The sequence below is a fragment of the Lepidochelys kempii genome, chromosome 2 (assembly GCF_965140265.1).
Source record: "Lepidochelys kempii isolate rLepKem1 chromosome 2, rLepKem1.hap2, whole genome shotgun sequence".
NCBI classification, from domain to species: domain Eukaryota; kingdom Metazoa; phylum Chordata; order Testudines; family Cheloniidae; genus Lepidochelys; species Lepidochelys kempii.
In genome coordinates, this window is record NC_133257.1 from 52,036,076 (window position 1) to 52,057,467 (window position 21,392).

Genomic DNA, 21,392 nt, shown 5'->3' on the forward strand with positions numbered 1-21,392 from the left:
TTCCTTGTAACCTTGCTTTATGCCTCTGTTTGTGGTTTTATTTATTTTTTGTACGTTAGTTTGAACTGTAAAATGACCGTTCTTTGTCAAAGGTTAATCTTGTTTTTGCTGAAACCAAGGACAACCCTGCCTGTGGGGGAGTTCTTTTAAGCGTTGACATCAGAATGTAAAAGAATGTTGTGATAAGGGCAGGGCTGGCTCTAGGTTTTTTGCCGCCCCACGCGGAGTGCCGCCAAAACAAACAAAAAAAAAAAAGGCCCGGAGTGCTGCCCCTTGAAAAGAGCCGCCCCAAGTACTTGCTTGGTTTGCTGGTGCCTGGAGCCGGTCCTGGATAAGGGAGATTCACATTGAAAAACGCAGCACTACAAAAGGCATATTCCAGGTACTGTATGCAAGGGCAGCATTTGAGGTATGATTCCAGTGTTGCCAACTCTCACAATTTTATCATGCACCTTGTGATGTTTGGGTTTTTTCTTGAAGCAGCAGCTCCTGGATTGTTGGGATTACAATCTTCTATTTGAGAAGAAAAGAGATGATTTTATATAATGATTTTAAGTCTCTCTCATGATTTTGTGGGGCCTGATACATGATTTTTGAATACGTGGGATTGGAAATACTATGATTCATCCCACACACCTAGTGCATCCCCAGTATGCCATGTTAGGCAGAGTGGACATCTGATGGAAGCAAGTGAATATCTGATGGAAGTTCTATTTCTGAAAGTCTTGCCATGGTCTTTTCCTATCGTTTGAACTTCTAAGAATACCTCTTCCCTCAATGAACGAAGTAGAGAAGCATGAACTTTGGGAATAGGACTCCAAATTTCTGTTTCTCATTCAGAAACAGATAGTCAAGCTTAACCGGTTCAGGCAATATTTATTAAGGAGCCCCCAAAAATATTTCTTGTGTCCAGTCCATGCAGGGAGTGGAGGTCAGGCTTCTTGAGCAGCAGGGGGAGCCATTTCTACAAGTGCCAAGAGAAAGCTGTGGGCTGGTTCTGAACAGCAAGGCCCAGGGCCTAGCATAGCTGCGAGGAAGGAGATTAGCCCACAGGCTGCGAGAGCCATCAGCCCTGAGGCAGAGAAATCAGGGAGGTAGTCCAGTTAAAGGTGAGTGATGCAGTTTTCTAGTATCTGTGTTCAACTACATCATTCATATTCATGAACGGATTGAATTGTTAATCTCAAGGTTTGCAAGACTGTTAGACTGAGTTGGGCAGAGGGTGACTTATTTAGGGAAACTTTTAAGGCTACTAAGAAGTTGGAATAACCTAGGGTAATGTTCAGCAGACCAGAGGTACAGATACGTTTGCCATTTCAAACTGCAGAGGCTCAGACTTTAGCGCTGGATGACCAGCTTCAGTCACCAGAGATAACTAAGATGATGGTCATCACGCTTAAACAATAGCCATTTTTATACAGTGGATACTCTCAACATTTTCTTCGAACAGGCAGCTCAGTATTGCCGCCCCCAAGCATGCAAAAATCATGAGTCAGACCCCTAAGACAGACTTAAAAATGAAGAGAGTTTCAAAAGTAATAGATTTGGGTTTCTTTTATTTTCCTGCTGGGTTTTGAGCCTTGAGGTCTTTCCAGCTTTTCTGTCTAACCATTACGGCTAGAAACTTTGTTTTAATATGAAAGCTGAGAGTCTCATGGAATCATAAAAATGTAGGGCTGGAAGGTTCACATGAGCTGGGCTTTCAGAAGAATACCAGCTATTGTGAGATTTGCAATAAAATAATGAGTCAGCAACACTACAAATACTAGCCGTGATAGAGAGATTCCTTAAACATATAATGGGGAACTGGAATTGATAGAACCCATAGAAACTGTCAAATGGAAGACACTTTTAAAGGATACCGACGATAAAGACCAAATCTGTTATATTTGTAGTGGTGTCATGAACCGGTTTTGCATTGTGGAATAATTTGCTGTACGAAAAATAAACAGAATTAAATTTCAGTTTATGTAGCATAGGCAAATTGCACACACTGTTGTATCTGTAAACTGGCCAAGGAAGTTACAAAGCTAGCAAATTTGCCTTACTTTTGCTGTTAGCATGGTGGATAATCATCTGTTATTATGAATAATACTTGGTAAGATATTCCTGTCTTTTCTTTTTCCCCATCAATTATTCACTGAAGAGGCTGGCAGAACATGTTAGTTAGATGCAGTTGCCTAAACGTAGAGAGACACCCAGCAATAGTTTAATTTTGCCAACAACTCCTAGAGGGCCTTTGGCACACACCTCGGGTTAAAATGTTAGCAAGCCTCTAAAATGCATCCACTAAATTTGCAATTGTATCAATTCTTTGTGTCACAGGCACCAACTTTCCAAAGTCCCCAGGGGGTGCTCTACCGCCAGCTCTGTCCCAGGCCCTGCCCCTCTCCACCCGTTCCCCCAAGGCCCCAACCCCGCCCCACCTCTTCCTGTCCCCGCTCTACCTCTTCCCTCCCAGTTCTGCCCCCTCCTGCTCCTCCCTCGTCCCCCCACCTCCTGCATGCCACAAAACAGCTGTTCGCAGTGGGCGAGAGGCTCAGGGAGGGAGGGGAAGGTGCTGATCCATGGGGGCTGCTTATGGGTGTTCAGCACCTACACTCCTGGAGTCAGCGTGCGTGAGAGAGACAGAGAGCGCACACGCGATTCTGTTCTTTGTGCAAAAATGTCATGGCGGCAGTTACTGGTTTTGCCTGCACAAATGTGAATTTTCACATGCACTGCGATGAACACACAAATGTTGCAGTTACATTTGTACAGGCATACTGGAAATACATTCGGCTAAAGTCTTGGTGGTACAATTTGGGTTGCTAAAGTAACTTAGAGACGCAAGTTAGCATGCGACCAGTTAGCTTTTACGTAACCAATTACAGGTTCCTTTCAGTTTTTCTTGCCACTTCTGTTAGTTGTGCTGCCTGCTACAGACACAGTCTCATTGTACTACTCGCAGCCATGAATCAGAAGTAATCTAAAGTAATGAATGATATTTTACTGTGACAATAATCCCAAATACATCACTGATTAGTTTCTTGGATCCCCATAGAAAACAGGTAATTTTTTTCAAAGTAAACTTGAAATCTACCTAGATTTCAATTGGTTATACACTTCTTTCTTACTTCCTATTCTGAACTGTTGTGTTGTGCAGAGGTGGCTGCATTCCTATGGTGGGAAAGGTGATTCCTGTTTGCAAAGTGCTTTAGGATTGTTTGGAACAAAAAAGCACAACATGCATGTAAGATTATAATATTAACAACAACATTGGTTAGATTCTTCACACTGGGAAGACTGGAAACCATATTTAAAAGGACACAATTTTCAGGGCAGTTTATAATTTCATTATAAAGTTAAATAAAATTATGGAAAAGGCTACTGTACGAGCACTTTGGAAACACAAACCAGAGTGGACGTTTTCATTCATCTGCTGAGTGCTCCCAACTCTCATTAATATCAATGTGAATTAAGAAAACTCAGTATTTACCGAGTGGGATTCCTCACCTTGCAAAATCAGGCCCATGAGTGTAGTTGTATTTATACGTAAACATATATTTAATTGATAAACTTTATACATTGATGACACTTTGCCATGTTGTATTTTCACATGATGGCCCAAACAGTTATGGACCTGACTGTCAGTGTTTGTGTAACCAGATTTTATATATGCCTCTATGTGTGCACACAGTAAGCATCTGTTTGTATGTGTGCAAATTCTTCCCGAGATCCATAGCAAGTATGAAATCACATATGCGCTTCACTACACTTGCAAGCATACACCTATGCATGCATCAGGCAATGATATATTTGTGATTGTAGCAACATGCATGGAATTTCGAGGGCAAAGCACAGATTGTAGGAGGGAAGAATTTGGAGGAGGCACTAGTAAGCCAATCTGTGTGCATGTGGCTGGAATGCTAGCTGCAGTTACAGCACCTCTGTAAATAGTTCTCTTAATAAAGAATAAGTTTAGTTTAAGAAACATTGAGTCCTCTTATATTATTACCCAGCATGCAGTACATGAAACATGGGCACATTCATTTTCCACACACAATTTACTAGGTTTTTTTCTATAACCTTACACATAGTGCTTGTATGACCAAGAAAAGATCAAAGAACCAGCACAAGAACAAATGTAGGCTGGTTGAGCTTCATAATTAGAAGAAAGTAAGTTCCTATGGAAAACTGAATAGTTCCTTTGTCATGATGGCGATAATTTGAAATTATTTTTGAGCCCCATTTTGAAAAACAACATGATGGACGCCACCCTAGATATCATCAGAACTCCATTGGTTTAGTTCTCGCAGTAGAAGTGTTTGAACCTAGGATTAAACATTGCATAGTACCAGCCAACCATCAAAGACGAGACTAAGGGTGGGATTTTCAGAAGCACCCAAAGACACCCACTTGTGGCTTTTTTTCCCTCAACGGCGGGATAAAATTCCAGCGCTGACGACCCACCATGGATAATGCCATAACTCCAGGCTCCCAGATGTGAATTATTTAATAGGAGCATCCCATCTGATATCAGCTGCCATGATGGTGCACAAAGACAGCAGCTGTCTCAATGATACATAAGAAAGAGGTGGGTTTGTAACATGCCCAGCTATTTGTATATTGGAAGATACCTTAATTGGCAGGAGGTAAGAACTGTGGCTTTCTTTTCAGAGCTATAACACAACAAACGATAGAGCAGAAATCTGTGTATGAGAGTTGCCTCGTTGGAGCTCACAACATGCATCCTCTGTCCTTAGAGAGACAAGATGGGTGAGGCAGTATCTTTTATTGGACCAACAACATTTGCTGGTGAAAGAGACAAGCTTTCATGTTTACACAGAGCTCTTCTTCAGGTCTGGGAAAGGTACTCTTTCTACTATCCTGGGGCCTTCACAACTCCATCAACACTGCAAACAATCCTTTATCCTTGACATAGTCATTCTTGATCTAAAGTATAGACTAAGGCTACACATTTGTTATGATCATGACTTCTGTGCCAGAAAAAAAAATTGTTTTCCTAATAAATTATTTTTTGCTGCCCCGGTCAGCCTGCAACTGAGCAAGATCTCTCCATGAATGTGTACAATGTCCTGTGCAGAATGGGAAAGTCACCTAGGATTTATTTTTTTCCCCAAGGTAAAGGATATTTTGCACACAATAATGCGATCCTGTGACTTTCTGTATTTCTTTCTATACATTTGTGACTCCCAATTTTTTCATAATTTCAGATGCCCTAATAATGATTAGCAACACGCACCCCCGTCACCTTTTTGACAGATTTCAGGCTCTACTAAATGGATTTTGAAAACATTGTATTTACTATTAGTCCCAGCCCTAACTGTTTCTCACTTTTAAATTCTCCATTGACCATGAATAAGATCTTAAACCTGCAAGCCCTTTCCCCCTAATGGTACTCACTTCCATAGTGGATTTTCCCAATGTCTCAGACTGTCATTTTTAATCTTTAATAACTATTAGATGACACATTTTAAATATGCACATGGTGACTTGCTCACCCATACACCCTCTTGATCAGATTTATTTTAAAAGATCTTTGGTTTCAAAGCAGTCTTGAATAACTTCACCAGGTCTCTCAAACTCCCTAAAACGAAATCTGTTGTGTGTATCTTATTGGTGAGAGAGGGAAGCCCTAGATAAAATATTTGCAGATTTTAAAATGTGGACTATTTTTTATCCTCTAATCCTGGTCAGCAGAAGTAAATCTGAGCCTTAGTGACTTATATCTGTGAGATATCTTCATTTTCTCCAGTCCCAGTTGGTTCATACAATCATTATTTTAATCCTGCTCTACCCGGTACCATTTTCTTTACTAAGTAAGTGTTTAGTAAAAGGATTTAGTGAAAAGAAGATTAGAAAAATTTAAAGGCACTGCAGACTGTGCCACAATAAATTATACGTTTTAGCCTGCATAACTGGCTAATAATATCACCAGTGAGATATAGAGCATATGGGTTAAGCTTCAATGCACCCTAGATTCCCATGTCACCTCACACAGAGTCATGGGGTGACAGTCCTGCAGTATGAAGTGTTAAACTGTTCAGTTTGTTATAACAGTTCTTATTACACTCCAGAGATCCTACAAAAGCCACACACACAGGCATGAGAAGTATGTCGGTGTACTGACATTGCAGAGTAATTGCTGAACAGGACCACCCACCCTACAGGTCCCCAGTTACAAAATTAAACACAAACTCCTAGACCTTAGAGATGACAGACCAAATTTATCCTTGCTGTAACTCCAGTGAACTCAAGGTGTTACACCAGGGTTGGCCTGATGCATTCTGTGTGTTAGAGTAAAACTTCAAGGTAATTCCCAAGAAAATAGCACTGTAACAACAACCTCAGGGATTATAAACAATCTTGCAGATTCAACATAGCGTATAAGGAATGATTGAGTTTCAAAGATAATAGAGAGCAAGGACGAATAAACAGCCTGATAGAAATTAAAAAAATAATTCTCTGGATGTCTTTAGCATTCTACCCCTAGTCTGGAATGACCCCTTGAAAACATGGTTGTCTTTGTCAAACTTTAGAATGCACCACTGGGCCAGACTGGCTGCACTGTTAGCACTGTGGCTGTCCCTGCTTTCCACGCTGGTATTGGTTAGATGTGTGGTACACTGGAGGTTGAGAGGTAGAGTTTCAGGTACTCCGATATTCTATCTTGTGTCAGTGAGCAATAATTTAGGCTAAAGAGAACAATACAAAGGGTACCGCAGGTAACTGTATCTGGCAAATTTACTTTCCCTTCAGTCTGTTTTCATGAATCTCATTCACAAACCTGCTTCACTCGCCTTCTCAGCAGCCAGGCAAAAGGGTGAAGTTAAGAAGCATTGTGACTTAGAGTTCAGTGATTGGTTGGAGAACACCAACTGCTTGCCAATCCCATTGTACCCTGCCCTGACTAAAGGCTCTTTGACAGTTGTCAGTGCCAACTGCCAGCTGCAGATGGATGCGAGCCAGCACGTGCTCACCTACTGGTCAGTGGAGTTGTAGGCAAGTTCCCTGTGTCTTGCCCCTTGGATGCCTGCAGGGAAAGAGAAGCAGGCTCAGAACCCTAAATCAAAACACATTAGCAAAAGTTAGGTCCTGCTGTGTTATTTATTTTAAGCTTATTTTAAATACTTCAACCCTTAGCAGCAGCATCTCCAGGAACCGTGCAAAGCTGCCTCTCAGACTGGCCTCTACTGGAATAAAAGGCCCATGGCATGGCTGACTTGAGCTCATGGGGCCCAAGCTTCAGGGCTAAAAATTGCTGTGGACCCAATGTGAGGGTCCCAAAGCTCAGGCTCCAACCCAAGCCCAAATGTCTAGACAATTTTACAGTCCCACAGCCCAAGCCCCACGAGCCTGAGTCAATTGACCCAGGCCAGCTGCGGGTGTCTAATTGCTATCTAGACATACCCTCAGACTCCTCATTCATTGTCGCCCATGGTGGGTCCATATCCTTCCCCTCTCATGCTCTGCCAGTGACCCACAACACTGTGACCTCCTTCCTCTTCCCCATCTACAACATATCCATAAATTACCTCATCTGTTTTTGGGACTTCAGGCCCAGATCCTCAAAGGAATTCAGGATCAACATCAATGGGAGTTAGGTATCTAAATACCTTTGAGGAGCTGGGCCTCAGCTACCATCTCTACCACTCTCCTTCCTCTCCTCAGAGCTTTCATCCTCTGTTCACTCTCTCATCTGCCACTGTCTTTCAGACATTTCTTCCTGAATGTCATCAGCATGAAGTCAGTATCTCAAAAACATAACTTCCCCTCTCTCCCACCTCTCATTTCTACCCCTGCCCCTCTCTTCTGCATCTCACCTCAAACTTTAAGACCCAATATACCACAGCTAAACTCAAATACATGGCATACCAACCTCGCCTCCACCGCCCCTTCACTAAGTTCCTCTTACATTTCCCCACTCTCCAAGGCCCTTTCCCCAAGGTCTCTCTTAATCCCCAGGCCACCCAGGTCACTGATCCAGCCCCTGTAAATTAGAACAGTCCAGAGTCTGCTCTAAATTACATTCAGCTCTATGACCAGAGAAGGTAGAACACTTACTTCCGCTGAGAATCCAGCCCAATATAGCCAACCCCCCAAAAGTAATACAGAATTAACTAAGACAAATGTGTGTTCCATTGTGAGATTTTATGCCCTTTGGGGTGAAGTGGGGAAGCAGAACCATTCTTGCTGCAGAATCTTTACTCCCTTTTGTTTTCGCAGCTGTGTTTCATTAGTGCTCAGCTAGACTGCTTTTCCCTATTGGATTTGAAAAGTTCATTATATGGTGATGATTGTCTTTGCATGGAAATGCTGGGATAAGTGTGAATGGTTAGTAATGGGGGTTTCTGAAGACACGTTCCAACCTGGATAGCACATATTCAGAGCATATTAAAAACAAGATATTACTCTTTGTGCATTACACACCACCTGCTTAGGGGCTAATCCAAAGCCCACTAAAGCTATTGGAAAGACTCCCATTGACTTCACTGGGCTTTGGATCAGGCCATTAAAGCAGTTGGGCTTTTTCCCCTCCCTTCAGAGCGAGCGCTCCACTAAATCGGACAAAATGGTTGATCATCTCCTGGGAACCTGGAACTCAACCTCATGTGAAAACTTTGATGCATACATGAAAGAATTAGGTGAGAAATATTACAGGGTTTTAATGCTTTTTCTTTTAAGTGTCCTTTCTGCCTTTAATGGTCACTGTTTTTAAGTAGAAATAATCTGGGGATCTCTTGCTTTCCAGTCACTTGCAAACAAAGGAGTGACCACTATGAGATGGTAGAATAGGCTATGGGACATGATGGAACTCCTTTTTCCTTAAGACATTCATTGCTATAGTAGACTTGAAATGACACTGCAAGTACTGATCCTCCATTGCCTGGGAATTGCCCAGATAATCTGCTACACCTGAAAAAACCTATGATATTTATAAAGTAACTTAATTAGTAAATCATTTGTAAATATTCTAGCCAGAGGTGTTTGTGTTAAAGATGATTACCACTCCCTGATTCCTTTCTTGAGATAACGTAAAGAGATGTGGGTTTTTTGCATTGATTTTGTTTTAATGACTAAATTTTTGCTTTTATCCTGGAAAATTGAGTTCAGGATACTGAGCAATGGAACCAAGTGGCATACCTGTAAAATGTGGACACATGATGGTACCATCAAAACCTCAAATCCTGTTAAAATACTAAGACTTTCTTCAACTAAGCCAAGAGTTGAAAGAATCCACCACAAATAAGAGGAAAAAGTGATGGTACACATTGTTCAGTTGCCAAATAGAGCCAATCAATTAGAATTAGCATCATTTTCGCAGTGGCCTAATATTGGGTTCTCCTTAATAGTACTACCAAACATTTCTCATACCTCAAATATGACAGTACCATGACAGTGACATCACTGATTCCCTAGTACCAATTGACAATTGCTGGCTTGTTTCCACAGTCTGCCTCTAAGGCAACTGACAACATTCTGAGACACAGCTGTTTGCTCTACATAAAACTTTATTAAAGTCCTCCCCCAAAATGTAGTGATTTAGGCACAATGTAACCTAGATTTGAACAAATCTATGAACTCCACCTCTGATTACCCTTTATGTTTTTTCTAGGGAGGTCTCAAAATCTCACCAGGTCTCCCTTAATAAATTATTTCAGCTTGTTTTGGTGCTGCAATCTTTCTCAAATACAGGCTTTTTGAGGCATAAACTCTGAAGGGATCAGTTTGTCTCTGTCCTTTGTGGGAACAAAGGGCTTAACTAATAATTATTCCCCCAAAACACAGAGCCTCGTTTGTGTTCGGCTTTCCATTCATTGGTCAGTCACTGGCAGTGCTTTATCCAGGATAGGTAAGACTGCAAGCAATGAATAAATAAGCCCTTACCAAGATCAGGTCACACAAAGCAGACTGTGTAAGCCATACTTTTAATGTTGCCTCATAAAATGCATTCTGAAATGCAAGGTACTCATGTCTATTTAAAACTTTCTGGGCACCTTGTAGTAAGCTTTATGAGGGAGTGTAGCAGATTGCAGAACTCACCAGCACGGCACCTCCTGCTGGTCATCTTGGAATTAGCTCTTTTCCAGCCTCAGAGCACCCTCTGCTGGCCAGTGGCTCACCTGCCTCAGTTTCATGCCCCTCCCAGACCCCACTGCCCTTTTACCTCAGGGTTCTGCCCCATGCTCTGGGTCTCTCCTTCCTGGGGAACCCCCAACCCTCTAACCCCACCTTGCCTCAGTGGCCACTGCTAGTCATAGAATATGGTTGGAAGGGACCTCAGGAGGTCATCTAGTCCAACCCCCTGCTCAAAGCAGCACCAGTCCCCAACTAAATCATCCCAGCCAGGGCTTTGTCAAGCCTCACCTTAAAAATATGTAAGGAAGGAGATTCCATCACCTCCCTAGGTAATGCATTCCAGTGTTTCACCACCCTCCTAGTGAAAACGTTTTTCCTAATATCCAACCTAAACCTCCCCCACTGCCACTTGAGACCATTACTCCTTGTTCTGTCATCAGCTACCACTGAGAACAGTCTAGATCCATCCTCTTTGGAACTCCCTTTCAGGTAGTTGAAAGCAGCTATCAAATCCCCCCTCATTCTTCTCTTCCGCAGACTAAACAATCCCAGTTCCCTCAGCCTCTCCTCATAAGTCATGTGTTCTAGTCAACTCATCTAAGGCAACTCATTTTTGTTGCCCTCCGCTGGGCTCTTTCCAATTTTTCCACATCCTTCTTGTAGTGTGAGGCCCAAAACTGGACACAGTATTCCAGATGAGGCCTCACCAATGTTGAATAGAGGGGGACAATCATGTCCCCCAAACTGCTGGCAATGCCCCTATCTATACATCCCAAAATGCCATTGGCCTTCTTGGCAACAAGGGCACACTGTTGACTCATATCCAGCTTCTCGTCCTCTGTAACCCCTAGGTCCTTTTCTGCAGAACTGCTGCCGAGCCATTCGGTCCCTAGTCTTTAGCAGTGCATGGGATTCTTCCGTCCTAAGTGAAGAACTCTGCACTTGTCCTTGTTGAACCTCATCAGATTTCTTTTGGCCTAATCCTCTAATTTGTCTAGGGCCCTCTGTATCCTATCCCTACCCTCCAGCATATCTACCACTCCTCCCAGTTTAGTGTCATCTGCAAATTTGCTGAGGGTGCAATCCACACCATCCTCCAGATCATTTATGAAGATATTGAGCAAAACCGGCCCCAGGACCGACCCTTGGGGCACTCCACTTGATACCGGCTGCCAACTAGACATGGAGCCATTGATCACTACCCATTGAGCCTGACAATCTAGCCAACTTTCTATCCACCTTATAGTCCATTCATCCAGCCCATATTTCTTTAACTTGATGGCAAGAATACTGTGGGAGATGGTATCAAAAGCTTTGCTAAAGTCCAAGGAGCAACATGTCCACCACTTTTCCCTCATTCACAGAGCCAGTTATTTCATCATAGAAGGCAATTAGATTAGTCAGGCATGACTTGCCCTTGGTGAATCCATGCTGACTGTTCCTGATCACTTTCCTCTCCTCTAAGTGCTTCAGAATTGATTCCTTGAGGACCTGCTCAATGATTTTTCCAGGGACTCAGGTGAGGCTGACTGGCCTGTAGTTTCCAGGATCCTCCTCCTTCCCTTTTTTAAAGATGGGCACTACATTAGCCTTTTTCCAGTCATCTGGGACTTCCTCGGATCACCATGAGTTTTCAAAGATAATGGCCAATGGCTCTGCAATCACATCCGCCAACTTCTTTAGCACTCTCGGATGCAGAGCATCCGGCCCCATGGACTTGTGCTCGTCCAGCTTTTCTAAATAGTCCCCAACCACTTCTTTCTCCACAGAGGGCTGGTCACCTCCTCCCCATGCTGTGCTGCCCAGTGCAGCAGTCTGGGAGCTGACCTTGTTCGTGAAGACAGAGGCAAAAAAAGCATTGAGTACATTAGCTTTTTCCACATCCTCTGTCACTAGGTTGCCTCCCTCATTCAGTAAGGGGCCCACGCTTTCCTTGACTTTCTTCTTGTTGCTAATATACCTGAAGAAACCCTTCTTGTTACTCTTAACATCTCTTGCTAGCTACAACTCCAGGTGTTATTTGACCTTCCTGAGTTCACTCCTGCATCCCCAAGCAATATTTTATACTCTTCCCTGGTCATTTGTCCAGTCTTCCACTTCTTGTAAGCTTCTTTTTTGTGTTCAAGATCAGCAAGGATTTCACTGTTAAGCCAAGCTGGTCGCCTGCCATATATACTATTCTTTCTATACATCGGGATGGTTTGTCCCTGTAACCTCAATAAGGATTCTTTAAAATACAGCCACCTCTCCTGGACTCCTTTCCCCCTCATGTTATTCTCCCAGGGGATCCTGCCCATCAGTTCCCTGAGGGAATCAAAGGTTCCCCACCCCTCTCCAATTGATCATCTGGCCCCCTTTCCCTGGGGCAGACTGCAGTCTATAATGGCCACTCATCATTGGCAAGGGGTTAGGACTGGCTGCCTCTGCCTATTCCCAGGCTGTATCTCTGCAGCCCTAGTACCTCTGTAGGCTTTCACCAAGGCCTGCAGTGTTACCAGGCTGCAGCTTTCTCTTCTCTTCTCTTCTCTTCTCTTCTCTTCTCTTCTCTTCTCTTCTCAGCAGCTAGCCCCTCCCACTCCAGGGCTAGAGTGAGACTCCTCAACTCCTGGCTCACAGCCCCTTTATAGGGCCAGCTGTGGCCTGATTGGGCTGGCCACACCTGTGATCAGCTATTCCCTTAGCTGCTTTCACTCCTTTTCCCAGCTGCAGCCCTTTCCACGGCTGCTTTTAATGCCTGTTCTGCAGGAGTGGGGCAGCCACCCCACTACAGGCAGGTATTAAAAGTAGGGTGTGGGGAATGAGGAAGATGTCTCTATTATTTCATATGAATATATATGCCTCCATTTACCTGCTGGATATTATTCTGGCTGACTACACAGCGTTAAATCACAGATCCATAGAATCATAGATTCTAAGGCCAGAAGGGACCATTGTGATTATCTAGTCTGAGCTCCTATGTAACAGAGACCATAGAACATCCTCAAAATAATTCCTAGGGCAAATCTTTTAGAAGAACATCCAATATGGATTTGAAAATTGTCAGCAATGGAGAATCCACCTGGGTAAATTTCTCCAATGATTAATTACTTTCACTGTTAAAAATTTACACCTTATTTCCAGTCTGAATTTGTCTAGCTTCAACTTGCAGCCATTGGACTAGGCTATACCTTTCTCTGCTAAATCAAATAGCCCATTATCAAATATTTATTCCCCATGTGGGTGCTGGTAGACTGTAATCAAGTCACCCCTTACCTTTCTGTTTGTTAAGCTACATAGTTTGAGCTCCTTGAGTCTATCACTCGAAGGCAGGCTTTCTAATCCTTTAATCCAGGGGTGGGGAACCTATGGCCCGCGGGCCGTATCCGGCCCATTGCTTCAATTCTTCTGGCCCGTGGCAAGTCTCCACATTGCAGGCCAGAGGCCCCAAGCCTTGGCGCCCCACTCCCCCGTGGGGCTGGAGCCACAAGCGCCAGCTCACTCTGCTGTGGGGGAAAGTTAGGGTCAGCTCCAGCTCCCGGAAATGACCGGCATGTACCTGTGGCCCCTAGGAGCAGGGGTGATCAGGGAAGCTCTGTGTGCTTCCACCACTGCCAGTTCCGCAGCTCCCATCGGCGAGGAACCGCGGCCAATGGGAGCTGTGGGCAGCTCCGCGTAGGAGCCAGACATGACGGCTGCTTCCAGGAGCAGTGCAGAGCCAGGGCAGGCAGGAAGCCTGACTTAGCCCTGCTGCACTGCCGACCGGGAGCCGCCTGAGATAAGCACAGCCCAGCCTGAGCCCACACCCCTAACCCCCTGCCCCAGGGCAGAACCCACTCCCGCACTCCAAACCCCTTGGCCCCAGCCTGGAGTCGCCTCCTGCACCCCAAACCCCTCACCCCGGAGCTTAGGGGAAGCCCTGAGCCCCCACCCCCCACGGGGCTGTGTGTGGCCCGCGACTGATTTTTTCTGTGGGTGAGTGGCCCCTAATAGAAAAAAAGTTCCCCACCCCTCTCCAGTTGATCAATATCCTTCTTGAACTGTGGACACCAGAACTAAAAACATTATCCCAGCAGCAGGTGCACCAGTGCCAAATTCAGAAGCAAAATAATTTCTCTGTTCCTACTTGTGGTGCCCTTGTTTATGTATCCAAAGATTGCATTAGCCCTTTTGATCACATCATCACACTGGGAGCTTCTGATCAGCTCATTATACACCATGACCCACAAATCTTTTTCAGAGTCACTGCTTCCCAGCCTTGAGTCCTCTATCATGTAAGTATGGCTTACCTTCTTTGCTCCTAGATGTATAACTTTACATTCAGCCATATTAAAACACATATATACAAAGAGAGATCCAAATCGCTCTGTATCAGTGACCTGTCTTCTTCATTGCTTACCACTCCCCCAATTTTTGTGTCATTTGCAAACTTCATCAGTGAGAATTTTATGTTTTTTTCTGAGGTCACTAATAAGCAAGCCCACCAACGGGAGTGGAGGCAAAGGGGGCAATTGGCCAGGGGCCTGGGTGATTAAAAAGGGTAGCCCCCGGCCCTTTTAAATCGCCCAGGCAGGCCACAGGGCTCCTAGGTGCGTGTGACTGCTCCGGGCCCTGCGCTTTGTGGGGCCCCACAGGCCGGCGCAATTGGCCAGTGCGGTCGGTCCTGGAAGTGACGGGTTGGTCCCAGAAGTGATGGATTCCTGAGACACTGAAATCCATAATGGTTTTTTTTCCTGGTAGCATTTAAGAGATCTGAATTATCTTGCTTACAGGAGTGGGCTTAGCCACCAGGAAACTGGGCAAGCTGGCCAAACCCAGCATGACCATCAGTGCTCACGGTGATATGGTAACCATCAAAACCAAGAGTGCCTTTAAAAATAATGAGATCTCTTTCAAGCTTGGTGAGGAGTTTGATGAAACCACACCAGATGACCGGAAAACCAAGGTGAGGATTAAAGCTGTCCTTCACGGTGCTCCCAATCTGCTGCAAAAGGCACAGACAGTTCTTTTCCACATGGTAAAAACACATCTGCTAATTATCAGAGTGGATAATTAGATAAACACACCTGGAAAGCTCAGTGCAACTTAAGTAGAGCTTTTATATCCCCCTAAAAAAGGAGAAGAGCCAGATTCCATGAAGTACATTAGGAATTTTTTCCTTAGATTTATAGAGTTTAAGAACAGAAGGGATCATTAGATCATATAGTCTAACCCAGTTACCTCTGTAACTTTGTACCCAGCTCAAAAACTTATAGGTTAAAGAGCATCTAGAAGAAAGAATTCAATGTCGATAAATGCAAAGTAATGCACATTGAAAAATATAATCCCAACTATACATATAAAATGAAGGGGTCTAAATTAGCTGTTACCACTCAAGAGCAAGATCTTGAAGTGATTGTGGAGAGTTGTTCTCTGAAAATACCCAGTCAATGTGAAGCAGCAGTCAAAAAAGTGAACAGAATGTTGGAAATCATTAAGAAAGGGATAGATAATAAGGCAGAAAATATCATATTGCTGCTATATAAATCCATGGTTTGCCCACATCTTGAATACTGCATGCAGATGTGGTTACCCCATCTCAAAAACGATATATTGGAATTGGGGAAGGTTCAGAAAAGGGCAACAAAAATTATTAGGGGTATGGAATGGCTTCCGTATGAGGAGAGATTTAATAAGACTGGGAGTTTTCAGCTTGTTAAAGAGACGACTAAAGGAGGATATGATAGAGGTCTATAAAATCATGACTGGTGTGGAGAAAGTAAATAAGGAAGTGTTATTTACTCCTTCTCATAATACAAGAACTAGGGATCACCAAATGAAATTAATAGGCAGCAGGTTTAAAACAAACAAAAGGAAGTATTTTTTCACACAACGCACAGTCAGCCTGTGGAAGTCCTTGCCAGAGGATGTTGTGAAGGCCAAGACTATAACAGGGTTCAAAAAAGAACTAGATAAATTCATGGATAGGTCCATCAATGGCTATTAGCAAGGTGGGTAGGGATGGTCCCTAGCCTCTGTTTGCCAGAAGTTGGGTATGGGCAACAGGGGATGGATCACTTGATGATTACCTGTACTGTTCATTCCCTCTGTGGCACCTGGCATTGGCCACTGTCAGAAGACAGGATAATAGGATAGATGGACCTTTGGTCTGACCCAGTGTGGCCGTTCTTATGTAAGGCATCCAATCTGAATTTGAAGACATCAGTAGATGGAAAATTCATCATTCCCTTTGACAGTCTGTTCCAAATGGTTAATCACCCTCACTGTTAATATGTGCCTAATTTTTAATTTGAATTTGTCTGGCTTCAGTTTCATAGAATCATAGAATCATAGAATATCAGGGTTGGAAGGGACCCCAGAAGGTCATCTAGTCCAACCCCCTGCTCAAAGCAGGACCAATTCCCAGTTAAATCATCCCAGCCAGGGCTTTGTCAAGCCTGACCTTAAAAACCTCTAAGGAAGGAGATTCTACCACCTCCCTAGGTAACGCATTCCAGTGTTTCACCACCCTCTTAGTGAAAAAGTTTTTCCTAATATCCAATCTAAACCTCCCCCACTGCAACTTGAGACCATTACTCCTCGTTCTGTCATCTGCTACCATTGAGAACATTCATTTGTTCTTTTTCATTTCCATTCATTTCCATTCATTTGTTCTTGTTATGCCTTCCTCTGCTAGCTTAAAGAGCTATTTACTATTCGGTGCTTTCTCCCTGTGAGTGTGCTTATACATTGTAATAAAGTCACCACTGGTCTTTTTTATTTATTTTATTTTATTTTATTTTATTTTATTTTAATAAACGAAACAGATCGAGCTCTTTAAGTGTCTCAACAAAAGGCATTTTCTCCATCCTTCAAATAATTTCTGTGGCTCATTTCTGCACCCTCTTCAATTTTTCAACATATTTTAAAACTGTGAACTCCAGAACTATACCCAGTATTCCAGTATTGGTCTGACCAATGCTGTATACAGAGGTAAAATCACCTTCCTACTCATACTCACTAATTCTCTGTTTATACACCTAAGGATTGCTGTCACAGTCCTAGTCATTCCCCCTTCTGGACACTCACCAGGCTGCTGCGTTTGGGTCTCAACATGGTGGTGCCTTTTGCTTTAAGCTTCATCTGGCTCTGGGTTTTTAGGCACATTCTCAGGATACAGATCCTCTGTATAACACCTTTCTTGAGACCCCATGATCCAGCTGCCTAGGTCCTGAAATTAGTACTGGCTCCCTCCATCTTCCCATTAATTTAAGCACACCCTTTCTAAGGGCTCCTACCTTGTGGGCACTCTGGTTTACAGTCTCCAGGGACACATGATACGTGAAGCACACATCACAAAGACTTAGCTAAAGGTTCTTAAACCAATCATTCTCTACTTTAAACAGCACAAAAATTACACAGCTCTAGACAATACAATAAAATATCTGTATGTCATTCTTGCCTCAATTTCCTCACTACTCTGGAGTATTCTTCAGGATTTGGAACAGTGTCCTTTCAGGATTCCAAGTGCCACCTCCTGGACCTCTCTCCTCCATCCAGCTTCCTTTGACCTTGGCTGGTCCTGCAGTAAAAAAATAAATAAATCCCCTCTCCTTCCTAAAGCCTGCTCCTTTGCTTTTTAAACCCCTGCTCTGCCAGCTCTTCCCATTTGTTCTCCTGTTTGGGGATTTTCCACTCTCCACTTTCCCTTCCCTGCAGATAAACTTGGTTAAACTAGTTTTCTTCCAGCTCAGGCATCCTCCATAGCATACCCATTGCCCTGTCAGAGCACAGTCATCACGGTTAACAACTTCTTTTAATAGAATCATAGGACTGGAAGGGACCTCATGAGGTCATCTAGTCCAGTCCCCTGCACTCAAGGCAGGACTATATTATTTAAACCATTCCTGACAGGTATTTGTCTAACCTGCTCTTAAAAATCTCCAATGATGGAGATTCCACAACCTCCCTTGGCAATTTATTCCAGTGCTCAACCACCCTCAGTTAGGAAGTTTTTGCTAATGTCCAACCTAAACCTCCCTTGCTGCAATTTAAGCCCATTGCTTCTTGTCCTATCCTCAGAGGTTAAGAAGAACAATTTTTCTCCCTCCTCCTTGTAAAAAACCGTCATTGTACTTGAAAACTGTTATCATGTCCCTTCTCGGTCTTCTCTTCTCCAGACTAAACAAACCCAATTTTTTCAGTCTTCCCTCATAGGTCATGTTTTCTAGACCTTTAATCATTTTTGTTGCTCTTCTCTGGACTTTCTCCAATTTGTCCACATCTTTCCTGAAATGTGGCACCCAGTACTGGACACAATACTCCAGTTGAGGCCTAATTACGGCGGAGTAGAGCATTGTGAAGAATTACTTTTCATATCTTACTTACAACACTCTTGCTAATACATCCCAGAATGATGTTTGCTTTTTTTGTAACAGTGTCACACTGTTGACTCATATTTAGTTTATGGTCCACTATGACCCCCAGATCCCTTTCCACAGTACTCCTTCCTACACAGTCATTTCCCATTCTGTATGTGTGCAACTGATTGTTCCATCCTAAATGGAGTACTTTGCATTTGTCCTTATTGAATTTCATCCTATTCACTTCAGATTATTTCTCCATTTCTCCAGATCATTTTGAATTGTATTCCTATCCTCCAAAGCACTTGCAACCCCTGGTATTGTCCGCAAACTTTATAAGTGTACTCTCTATACCATTATCTAAATCATTGAAGAAGATATTGAACAGAACCGGACCCAGACCTGATCCCTGCAGGACCCCACTCGTTATGCCCTTCCAGCATGACTGTGAACCACTGATAACTACTCTTTGGGAACAATTTTCCAACCAGTTTTGCACACAGCTTATAGTAGCTCCATCTAGGTTGCATTTCCCTAGTTTGTTTATGAGAAGGTCATGTGAGACAGTATCAAAAGCTTTCCTAAAGTCAAGTTATACCACATCTTCCCCCATTCACCAGGCTTGTTACCTTGCCAAAGAAAGCTATCAGGTTGGTTTGACACAACTTGTTCTTGACGAATCCATGCTGACTGTTACTTATCACCTTATTACTGTCTAGATGTTTGCAAATTGATTGCTTAATTATTTGCTCCATTATCTTTTGTTTTATCTTTTTGTTTGTTCTGTAGCTTATTCCAGAAGGGGAGGGGAGGGACTGATGTGACAGGGACCTTCCCAGCCCCTGGCTGACTCACTACACATTGAGGCATTCAATCACATGCAGTAATTTCACAAAATTAACCAGAATTCATAAACTGTACTTAGACAAATTTTCACAATCACATTAGCTCTTTTTGCCATAGCATCGCACTGGGAGCTAATGCTGAGTTGCTTGTCCACTATGACCCCTAAAATCCTTTTCAGAGTCACTGCTATCAAGGATACAGTCCCCTGTTCTGTAGTTAAGGCCTACATTTCTTCTTCTAGGTATATCATTTTGTATTTGGATGTAATAAAATGTATTTTGTTTTAATGGGCCTAGTTGACCAATCAATCCAGATTGCTCTGCCCTCATTAATTACCACCCCGGCAATCTGTTTCATCCACAAATGTTATCAGTAGTGATTTTATATGTATTGCCAAAACATGAATAAAAATGTTGAATAGCATTGGGGCTAGTACCTATCATTGCCCATCTATTTCACATGAAAGATCCCCAGATACCTGCTGCTCATCACATTGGGTATGGGCCATAGGGGATGGATCACTTGATGATTATCTAGTCTGTTCATTCCATTAGAAGCACCTGGCACTGGCCACTATTGGAAGACAGGATACTCGGCTAGATGGACTTTGGTCTGACCCAGTGTGGCTGTTTTTATGTTCAGTGTAAAACCCCAAGATAGAAAGTGGGACTTTCTGAGTGTTGAGTGAATAACTTCTTTAACCAGCATGACCATCAGCTCTTCTGGGCAGGGGCTATCTTTCAATATACGTTTGTACAGTAATTAGCATAACTGAGTCCCCCTGCACACTGGGGTAGTATATGTGCCTCTGCTCTAATTAAATTAAATAATAATTTATGTGTGCCTCTGCTCTAATTAGATTAAATAATAATAATCTGGGCAGGATACTCATGTTTTGCTTCTTTCTGTTTCTTCAGAGCATTGTAACCTTAGACAATGGGTCATTAAATCAGGTCCAGAACTGGGATGGCAAAGAGACCACAATAAAGAGACAAGTGGTAGATGGGAAAATGGTGGTGGTGAGTGAATTCATTCTAATTATCTGATCACTGATTAATGCAAAGCTGTAGAGATCATCTAAACAGTTATAGTTTAATTTTACATTCAGTTTTTCTCCTTAAATAAATGTGGCTTATGTTAGAAGTGTGATGGTTGCATAGGGCAGGAAGAGAACATTAGCAAATAGGCTGACTTAAGTTAATATTGAGGAATATGGGACAAGAGGAAAGATGGATTGGTGGTTAGCATGGAACTCAGAAGCCGTGTGTTCAAGTCCCTACTCCACCACACATTTCCTTTATAACTTTGGGCAAGTTACTTCGACCCAGATCCTCAAAGGTATTTGGTTACCTAACTTCTGTTGATTTCAATGAGATTTAGACACCTACATACTTTTAAGGATGCAGGCCTTAGACTCTCTGTGGGATAAAAGTACTTCCATATCTTAAAGGGGTGTTGTGAAGATAAATTCATTTAAGATTGTGAGGTGTTCAGATACTGTGATTGTGGGGGCCATATAAGTAAGACAGAAATGAAGACGCTCAAAAGATGGCTGAATTCATACAAATATTAGTCTTTAACATATATTTTGATTTTTTTTGTAAATCAAAATATATGTTAAAGTTGGAAGGTTGGAAGGAAATGTGAAAAGGGGAAATACTAATACCAATAACCTTATAATATAGTGCACATTTTTCTTTGCACAAACAAAATGGGTGAGATGATTTTTCTTCTCCCTCATTGTATTTAAAGTGGGATTGTCTTTACTGTTTTGCTGTGAGAAAGTACAACTGTTTTGGTGAACTCCTCTTTTGTCTTCTAGGAATGCACCATGAATGACATCACCTGCACTAGGATCTATGAGAAAGCCTGAAGAAACTCTGTCAGTACCCTGCTTGACTAAAAATTGGAGTACTATAAACTTAACTGTTGTAGGTACTTAATAAAAAGCTTACAAATGAAGTAAATACTTATTGCCTTTATAGTGGTGTCTATAGGCTATTGAGTGGTTGGATTTTCTTTAAAAAGGTTGATAGTTCCTGATGCTAAATTTGCCTCACTAAAAGAATCTGCCCCATGACACCATTGATCCTAACAGCATTATGCACTTGCCACCAGCCACTTTTTTTAAAAATTACATTTTGA

The 21,392-nt window shown here is 42.8% G+C and overlaps 1 protein-coding gene across 1 annotated transcript; it reads left to right on the forward strand.

Annotated features, from left to right (window-relative positions):
* The first annotated feature begins 304 nt into the window (after window positions 1-304).
* LOC140905880 (myelin P2 protein-like) lies at window positions 305-21,157 on the forward strand. The gene is made up of 5 exons (XM_073329373.1): window positions 305-382; window positions 8,549-8,648; window positions 14,832-15,004; window positions 20,165-20,266; window positions 21,070-21,157. Exons 2-5 carry the CDS (start codon window positions 8,576-8,578, stop codon window positions 21,118-21,120), a joined length of 399 nt encoding a protein of 132 aa, XP_073185474.1. The 5' UTR covers window positions 305-382; window positions 8,549-8,575; the 3' UTR covers window positions 21,121-21,157.
* Window positions 21,158-21,392: the final 235 nt, after the last annotated feature.